General features: G+C 38.9%; 1 protein-coding gene across 1 annotated transcript; it reads right to left on the reverse strand.

Moving 5' to 3' along the window:
• Positions 1 to 385: 385 nt before the first annotated feature.
• On the reverse strand, positions 386 to 8,947 carry LOC116678638 (usherin; the record flags this gene model as incomplete). The annotated part of the gene is given in 9 exon segments (XM_032508432.1): positions 386 to 2,090; positions 2,197 to 2,250; positions 2,364 to 2,526; positions 2,976 to 3,135; positions 4,619 to 4,698; positions 5,503 to 5,594; positions 7,588 to 7,688; positions 8,557 to 8,579; positions 8,934 to 8,947. Coding segments are annotated over 9 exon segments (944 nt in total), but the record flags the coding sequence as incomplete, so codon positions are not given.
• Positions 8,948 to 10,394: the final 1,447 nt, after the last annotated feature.

Consider the following 10,394-nt stretch of genomic DNA (forward strand, 5'->3'; position numbering starts at 1 on the left):
TAAAATGTATTCTAAAGCAAATCGGTAGCCAATGAAGGGAGGAACACCACCCTGATGTCTCGAACACTGGATGCCTTTGTAACAGTTAGCGAGAGAGATTGAGGATTCCATAAACACCCATCCTCAAGGGACCATCGCTCTTGCATCAGACTTTGTGGGAGAGATCACAGCTGACTTGTCCTAGGGGAAGGGGGTTTCCTCTCCTCACTTTCCCACACCAAATAATCAGGCCATTGTCAATAATAAAATACACATCCTGCAATGTCATAATATTCACTCAAAGTGTCTACTAACGGCCAAACATTAAGTAAGACAAGACACAACATGTTAATAGGTTATCATTTTTTTATTGAGATAAAATATATAAAACACAAAGTCCTTAAAGTAGTTTGTGTGTAACAAAATAGCATGCAATATAAAAGTTATTATGTTTCTTAAAATTAGATAAGAAATAGAAGATTCACAGACATAGATATAAAAAAAATCTTTTTTGGTTAAATGAAAATAAGTTGCAAAGCTTAAATTCATGTCATTCACATACAGTACAGTACAGTACAACAAAAAACTGCAGTATTGAGAAACAGCTTTAATGTACCACAGCTAAATATTTGGATGATTGGACGTTTAGTTCCATATAGCATATTTTTATCTCTAATATTTTTGAAGACATGCTTATCAATTATTAGCTACATAAATAATGACTAGCTGATTAACTAGAATTACTGCCCTGTGGTTGTTTGCCTCCTCCAACCAGTCAAGTTTATATCTGTCTAGACTCATATAATGTATAGTGAAGACTTAGAAGCAATTTAATAAAGGTATTGTTGGAATTTTTGGCATAACATGAATGCTTCATACACATCTTCAACCCAGCAGAACAGAAAATCTATACAATCACCACATTTCAAGGAGGGCACCCAAGATTGGTGTCACCAATTCAGTATCCAAGAAAATTTAAAAAATGGTCAAAATCTCCCATTCTGTTCCTGAGTATGGCACTGAATAATGGCAAGAACAGCATTTTTGCAGAACATTATGATGTCACAGTAAAGTTGATCTACAAACATTTTGATTGAAGTGCCATCACTTCATCATTTAATCATACTAGGCATTTGTGTGAAATATGTTATAAGTAGCATAGGAATTCTTGAGGGGCCAAAAATGATCTTTGTGAGGACACTTTAACCTTGCCCTTTGACCACTCAAATCTAAAGTGCCAAATTTGAAGAGATTCCCCTGAGCTGTTCAGAGATATCAACCGACCAAGGCTATCGTCGGTGCGTGTACATGTAAACGGCATAAATAAAATGTGTGCAAACAGTTGCCGTTTATAGTTTAGTGCAAGAATGAAAAATAATAAAATAAAATAAAAGGGTGCATGAGTGAAAAAAATAACAGACTATCATAATATTCTGAAAAAACATGTTAGCTGAAAACTGTTCAGCTTGTGTAAAAATTCAGCTACATAGTAATTACACATTATTTCTTGCATGCAGCTACCAGACAGGAAAAAAGTTAGCTATTCTGGTAATTTGACTGCAAATTTGTTTGGTAAAGCACCAGTGAGCGAAGAAAATATCTTAATGAAAAGTCTCGCTGCTTATCATTCAAGGATAGGGGAAAAAATCTCATGGCATGTCTGTATTTCTTTAAACCAATCACAATTGTCTTGGGTGGCGTTAAGTCCGGGATGCAGTAACGCAGTGCCCCGGGAAAATAAAGGAGAGGAGAAAGCCCTCTGAAATAGGGGGGCAATGGCAGACATCCAGTGTGAGTCAGACCATGTATACAATGACAGATTAACTGATGGTAGTAACGGGTAACAGTGGTGAGCTAAGGACTATAACACTTGGAAAAAATGAAAAAGAGCGACTGGAGAACAGAGTTGTGGTTGTAATCTGTGAAGACTTTATCTCCATTAAAGAAGTAGCTGTTCCCAGGGATCAGTTTAGGGATGCTGCAGTGGTCAGGTGTTTGCAGGATGTGAAGTGAGTCCAGATGTTTCACCGAGGCCTTTCTTCCATGGATTTTTAGCACATTGCTGAACACAATGCTGCAGGGAGACACACTTTCCATGGTACCGATTTGCACTGAACAGGGACGTAAACAAACACAAACATTTACAAATCCACATATCTTCATAAACAGTATTTGCTCCCATGTTCATTCTCAAGAAAGTCAAAATTGACATCTTACTTGCATTGCAAAGAGATGATTCACTCAGATCGTTAAGTGACAGAAGTCTGGATTCTGAAAAAAAATACAGTATGCACACGTTATTGCTTTGATGCAAAAACTATAAGTTAAAATGACAATGATGAAATGCTTTTTGTAGAGCAATGTTCTGGCATCGCACAACTGACCTTTAATGGTCACGTTCTGATGCTGTCCCGCTTTGTGTACAGGACTCAGCATCCCTGCACAGCATGACCACAGAGAGGTGTTGTAGTAGAGGTGACTACAGCATAAAAATCCTGTCTTGGCAGCGTAAAGCACCTCCTTGTCCTCACTCGAGCAGCAAACATCCTGGTTATAAAGTAGATACAATGCACACATTGATGGTCCGTAAATATGTGCTTGGTTGCCATCTTACTGATATCATTATATGTGTCCAAGATATACAGAAAACTGATCTAGGACACAGTTATGGATCTCGCCGGGGTTATCGGCAGGAGTGGTGTGATCAGATGGTTGACTTTTGGCATAGTACTAAAAATCATTAATTTTAGGCGTAAGCCTTGTTAAATTTATATACGAGTTGTATTTACGTTCAGATTAGAGATGTTTTGTTCTTTTTGGTGTAAAAATCTGTGCAAGACAACATCTATCTCACTATGGAGAGGTCCATAAAAGACAAAAAAAAAAGCATGCTTTGTCTGCTTTGTTTGCTTTTCAAAACGGAAGAAAAGGCTGGATCCAGTGTTGATTTAATACACGTCAAACTTTAAATATTATCATTATATTTTAAAACCTACCTGTGAGGATTGCAGAATGGATCCACAGCACTGCGCGTCATGTCCAGGCCGGCCTAACAGGGTCAGGTTGTGCAGTTTCCCTGCGCAGCACTTCATCTGAGGGTCTTTAATGTCATAGGCTTCCCCCCCACAGCAGTGAGCGTTTCCTTTTTTGTCATGTCTGTGTGGAGAAACAGTGCTCGTACTTAATATCAAATCACAAGTGTGAAATAAAGAAGTAATAACTATCATGTTACAAAAACAGATCATTTAATGTTCAAAAGAAGGTGAATTAGAATATGCTTTCTGTGAGCAACAAGTACGATTAAAAGATAACGTTTTCAACACTGTGTCTACACGGAGTGTAAAGTGAAAGCAGCATGTCAGCATTGCCGCTTCTATACAGTACAGCTGCAATCACAGTAGTCTAGTAGTTAGACGAAGAAAAATAATTTCCTGGTTCTCCTTCTCCATACACAACATAAAATCAAGGAGAGGGTTAACTTTTCTAGCCACAGATTTCCTCCCTTGATGAGAAAGCAAAGGGGAGACACTTTGTTTCTCTCAGTATGACTCTAGAGTCTGTACTCTCTCCAAAGCTAATCGCCGTCTCTCTCACATCTCTCACTCTCTCACATCTCCCACGCTCTGTCACTCACTCCCAGACACACACACACACACACACACACACACACACACACACATGCTGGCTCGACACACAACAGCGCACAAGTCTAAACAGCAGGCCTAAACTGCTGTGAGTTATTAGACAGGTGACTGAAAAAGCTGTTGTCTGTTGACCTAATAACATTATCATTCTGACTAGACACATTTAGCAGACAGAGCAACCACATGCATGTGTGCATCCAAAATTCACTCTCCTTTCAAGTCTCATGCTGTCTCTACCAAAACCAATAATCCTGTCAATAGCGTGCTATATTTTTTTCACCAGCTCATTGTTATTAACTTTGTCTTTCTGCTGTTTGGTATTGTAAAATTAAAACGATTAGCTGCTCAGCTAAAAACGGAGCAAAAGGAGCTGCAGAGTTGGGTGATACTTCTCTCTGGATTGCTCACTACTAATGACAGCTTTGATATAACACTTTCATTTGTCATTTCAATTAGAAACATTTTGATTAATTCAGCTTTAACCAAAATGCCAAACTGAATACTAAATACTGGTCCTCTAAAATATCAGATCCCTTATAAAATCTTGTAATCCCCTGAAAGATGGAATAGCATAACTGTACGACAGTCATAACATGCACACGCATCTGACAAACATACACACAGACACAGGCCTGCCTATACAGACGAGGTCCAATTACTCAAACCCAGACAGACAGACATTCCTTGGCTCAGTAGCTTGGCGTGTTTTAAAGGTTACCAGGAAAAAATTCAAAAAAGTCAGTGTAGCAGAAATGCCTTTTTGGCTCGGTAGACATGAAACCCCTCCTGTCTGAGGTTGTCTGTCTCCATACATGTTCCACGACACAAATATTAACTGTTTCCCACACAGCCTAATTTCTTGGCCAAGGGAAGCACATCGTAAACAAGCAGCCCGCAAAACACAGTGCGACACAAGCTGATTCAAATAAATGCTTTGCAGATTTTATCAGTATTTCTACTGATAAGAGTAAACACACACATGCACACATAATCACCTTTGTCCATCGCAGCAGATCTCTTTATGAGGGTAATAGACTTCTGTCCCGCAGCAGTGTTGTCCAGGGGAGGCATCAGACTGAGAACAAAACACACTCCCTTTACCTTGCTTATACGGAATGCTGATCTCTGAACAGTCCTCTCCATGTTCTCTGTCCTTGTACAAGGTCCTAACATTACAATAGATAACTCTGTTTTGGGCCAAGCCATAACACCTCTTTACAGATTCACACGTATCCCAGAAAAAGGAAGAAAAAAAAGTAAAGGGTGCAGCAATACTAACGCAAGCAGGCACAGTCTTACACTCATTTAAATGCAAACATGGGAACATATTTATGTGTAATGCCTGACAAAAATACAGTCCTAAAACAAAACAAAAAATATCGTCCTTTTTACTATGCAAGAAAACTAAACGCTTACTCGATGTTAGCAGTGCGTTTTATCCATTAGACACAAAACACACTCACTTGCTGTATTTAAGGAGCTGGGTGGAGCTCCGAGCCCTCTCAACGAAGCTGCACGAAGCAGCAGAGTTGGTTGTAATTACAGTAACAGTAGGGATGAAGTGCTGTTCTAAGTTCAAAAATTATTATTATATTATTATTGTTTGCATATATTATATTAAAGAAATGGGATTTTGCTCGAGCCAGCATCTTCATTAATTCAAACTGTTGTCAGAAGAAAAACTGGCATACTGAAAAACAAGGCGCTAACAAAAAGGATTTTTAAGATTTCTTGAACTTATTATTTTCAGGCCCACAAACCTCAGGGGGAAGGGTGGTTTACGTTTCCACAGAAAACTATAGAGAAAAAGGGTTGACATAGACTACACTGCCCAGCTGAGCAAATTATAAACAGTACTGTAAATGTCAGTAGTACGTACTTGTTCAATCCAAGACGTCCACTCAGATACAAAGCCATCCCAGCAGACATGCGTACGTGGGTTATACACAGTTGAGGCATCATCCAATTGGCCTAAAGATGCAGGTGGGAGGAGGGAGGGGGAAGAGAAAAAGGGTTAAGGGGGATAAAAAGACCGTGAGTTTATCAGACAGAGGGTGTGGGGATAATTGATGCCAAGAAAGGGTGACTCTGAATATAAAGGAATGACAGGAAGGGAAAGATTGAGCACACACACATCTGTTTGAGGTGTTCACTGCAGTCAGTACTTTTGCCATGTGGAATTTTCTTTAACCCGACCCCCGTCCCCATGGGAGGAATCGAGCAAAGACAAAATTTTATTTTTCTTCATTACTAGACATACTTAACATCTGGGAACTACCCTGGACACAGTCATGGAAAAGGAAAGGCGTCGGCTGGTTTGTACTGGCTAGACTTGTGACTTTCCCCATCTTTAGCCAAGTAGTATGCGTGCCTGAATCAAATGTCAAAACAACTGTAGCAGATCAGTGTGGTGGAATTCCCAGCTTTCAAACTCTTGCTATACAAGTTGAAACAGTGGTACTCCAGGTCTCTTTCAGGTCAGTGTTCATCATAACCTCATATACTGTCTCAGGCAGAATATCAAGTTCATTAACTCTGTCAGATGATGGGAGACGTAACAGCTGGATGATAAGACAGTGAAGCCACAAGCATTCCCATCCTGCCAATGTCTTGGAGAAAGTTATCACATAACAAAGGGGTCTTCAACAATTTTCAAGCCAAGGACCCCTTAATTAAAAAACAGAAGGAGCAGGGACCCTCTACTACATATTGTATAAAATGAAGTTGCATATTAAACTGGGCCTAGAATAAAGTACAGGGCGAATACGGAGCTATTCAAATAACCTAATAATTATTGGCATGATTGTATAAATCATGTTTTAATGTTAAACATACATGTGGCAGAGTGAATAGGAGGATTTGGATTAGGATTAGGATTAACTGTATCTGCGGATGGCTACCTTAGTGACATCCTAACCTATAGGTCAATAAGCAGTAGTGATTTATATTCGCCAATAATATGTTGGACTCATTTTAGGACTTTTTCATTTTTGAAAAAACTTTCAGAAAAGAACTAAGCCCCCCCAACCCCATAAGGGTCCTTAGAGTCAAACAGTCAAACAGGGACTCCCTGTTGAAGATTCCTGAAATAACACACAACACTTTTTCATTTTCACTTTCTACTGCAGTATGGTCGGACCGACATCCTCTTCTGTCTGTGCTGAGGGGTTTGGGTCAATGATTTAGCTTAGCATGTATGTTTTCGGCGCTCGCCATATCTTTGTTTATATTGAAGGTTCAATTAAACCCAATACCTCCTACAGGAAGACGACAGTTAGTCCAGAAGTTGGGATGGCACTATGCTATACTGTGTAGTCCCAGATTGTGTGATCTGTGTAAAATCAAAGGGCGTTTTCACACCGACAGATCCTAAATGAAAACCGGTATTCCTTCTTGGAAAATTAAGGGTGGTTTCCATCTACATGTTATAACATTTTAGCTGCCATAAAACCAGCTATCCTTTGTTTCTTTAATGTTTCACAAATATGTTAAGTCCATCATTTTTGGTCATTCCTGTATAATATGGAACAAACCTGGTTTAAATGGATACCTTGAGCTGTTTTTCTTTCTCACGGTCACCTTGGCGGGGAAATAATTTCCAAAACCCATTTTTGCTTGTCAACATCAATTATTTTTTTCCAGGTCATTTAACACACAACCTAAGTTGAGTGATGAACGAACAATTTATTAAAAATCACTGTATAAATCATCACTGGTGCCAAAACTGTCACTGAGCAAGTGCAGGCACAGGTGATAATTGTCTTCATGACGTCTATCTTATTACAGTTGCCCCGGAGGTTTTCTTTTTGTGCCATTGTAAGGAAATCAGATCTGGATAACAGCACTCCACAATTGTATTCTTTGTGAGCTTTAGGGGAAATTTGTGGGTGTAAGCAGTCTTAAGTATAACAAATAACAGATTGAACACCCGCAAAACACAAAACAGACACACCCACTTTCATACCTGCTAAGGGCGACTGAGACTTTCCCTGGTTTCTCTCACAGCAGCGAAAGTAACTCGGATTGTAACATGACGATCCACAGAGACCTGTGTTTGGCTCAGTGCTGCAGATGTGCAAAGATGAGCAAAAATGAAAACAGAGGTACTCAACATCCTAAGAACACTTTCACATAACACAAAGTGAGGTTGGATGCATTCATTTGAAGTCGCTAACCTAACCACTGGTTCCCAAAGAAATTTGAGATCAGCTGTTTCTCCATGAATTGGCGCAAGAGAGAGAAAGAGAGAGAGAGAGAGAGAGAGAGAGTAAGAAGGAAGAGAGAGACAATAGTGGGCCACAATCAGCCAAACTGTGTACATATTTTTTCTGTTTTTGTTTGGTAGTTGTGGCGTTTGGTGTAGCTCCATCGTCTGCTTTACGTTTACCTAGCAGCTCTTTCATAAGCTTGTCCATGCTTTGTGCAGCAGAAAATGCATTCATTATTTTTTGTTTCGCCCCCAGTTTGAGAATCAATGTGCTAATGAATGTAATGTAATATAAAAAGAATGGACACACAATTATTTGTACAGACAAATTTCTAAAAGTGTGCATAACTCTGACTTAACCCATTGGAAGTTAAATTAGCACCACTGCAATTACAGGGTTAAAGGCTCCCTGTAGAGTTTGTGACCGCTAAACATACAGGACAATATGTGTTTGTGATTATGAATAACATAAGTGTGTAAGTGTAACATAAGTATCCTTCGCAGTTTTAAATGTCACATATAAAATATAATTTGGACAACTAACAATACATCTGTGACAATTTAAGGGTTAAACTTAAACTGAGTGTGTCTAACACTGGGTCAAAAGAGGTCAACTATGTCTTGTGACACAAACTGGAAATGATGATTTGAGAATTGTTAGTGGGTGGTATAAAAATAATATTTTTGTGGTCTCAGCAGGAAAGTTAAAACCTTTGGTTGACTTACCAGCTGGGTTGAGGAGTGGTTTTCTAAGAAAAAAACAAAATATCAAACACAAACATTATAAATATCTCAAAGGGCAACCCACTACTTCCTTGCTCTGACCCTGTTCCTCCCTACCAATTCCAGGCAATCCAATGCAATTACTGTACATCACTGTGGCTTTAAACATGATTATGATCCATCTGAATCAACATAGCTTTATTACAAAACTATTGTAGTGGACTGCACTATTTTGTCAGGGATTTCTGATATTTAAAATACAGGTATATCGCAGATAGTAGATATATGTTATTGTTATGATGCATGCAATTTTGCTTTGCAGCTTTGACACAGCTGACTAGCTGTCTCTTATATCAGAGAGATAGTAGAGAGTTACTTACCGGTTGCTGCACACCTGTGGAGATGAGTCACAAAATGTTTTTAGAATGTGTGCATGTATGAAAAACACAACACAATTTCTTACAGCAGAAATGTCAACAAATTGGGGCATCTCAAGCTGCATGCTCAGACACTTTCATGGCTGATAGAGACAAACCCGCGGTTCGACCGCAGGAACTTTTCCCCTGAACTAGGAACCTCTGAGGAACTTCTTGCGTTTCAACTGCAGGGACCAGGGGCGGAGGTGGGACACTAAACATCAACTGGGAACATTCTGACCACACCGGCCCACCATCCCAACCCACAATTTATCAATGACACAAACAAAATCTATTTTTTTAACCCCAATTATGCTATATTTCTTTGTGTGGAATTCCTCCATCTGTTCCAACGCTAGATTGAGAGGCTACATAAACATCAGTAAATTGAGAGATGAATGTGCAGGGTAACCATGACTGAGATATAGAGAGTGAGCAAGTGGTATAAATATTGGTTGGACTCCTAAATTAAACTAGTGGGAATCCTGGAGAGTTTTGCGGAGAGTATGCAATACCAACAATTTGAAGGGCCCATGGGCAGCTTAAGTCTCACGGCCGTTTGGAATAGTCTGTAGGCTGGGCAGCCGGAATTCTTTTTTTTTTTTTTACAAGGATGCCCTCTCATATTGATTTATGAACATTTTAAGACGAGGGGGGAACATTTCTCTCCCTAATTTTGTGGAGACCGACTATCTTACAGTTGAATTCTCCTCCTTTTCATTCATGGCAAGTGCAGCAGCAAACAAGGAAATTTGCAAATCTAGAATGATTCATGACCATTTTAGGACATTATTTCATTGTTTGATCAAATTAAAAGTAGAGTTAGGCTTTGCAGTTGGCTTCCTGACTCATTTAAAAAAAAGTTATTGTTTTGTTATTTCATGACTACACTGTGCAGATGACCTTCAAAATGATAAATAATCAACTTGAACCTGAAAGTACAAACAGATTTCAAAGATTTGCAAAAGGTCAGGGATGACGTTCTATTATGACGTGTCTATTCTAAGCACCATTTTTGAACTAGGTAGAAAAAACAGCACAAAAAAACTAAAGCTTGTTTCCCGCCACAATTTCTAACCATGACAGCGGAGCAAGTTTATTGACATGTCTCTGCTTGGATTTAACTATTTCTATTTATGTATCATATGTTAAATAATAAACATGAACCTGACAATCTCAAAAAGATTTCAAAGATTTACATGGAATTGCTCAATTCACTGTATTTAGTTATAATTATAGTTTAAATGAAACGGGTGCAAATTATTAAAAAGCATGATTTTACATGGGTCAAAAATGCCAGAATTAGCCAAAAGGCTATTTTTCATCTGTAGACCCCTGCACTTAAAATACAAAGAAACACAACTTAGCACAAAACATCACAGAAGCCGAGGTTATAATTGCCTTCTTAAACTCTATCCAACACAG

This window comes from Etheostoma spectabile, chromosome 3 (assembly GCF_008692095.1).
Source record: "Etheostoma spectabile isolate EspeVRDwgs_2016 chromosome 3, UIUC_Espe_1.0, whole genome shotgun sequence".
Lineage (NCBI taxonomy): Eukaryota > Metazoa > Chordata > Actinopteri > Perciformes > Percidae > Etheostoma > Etheostoma spectabile.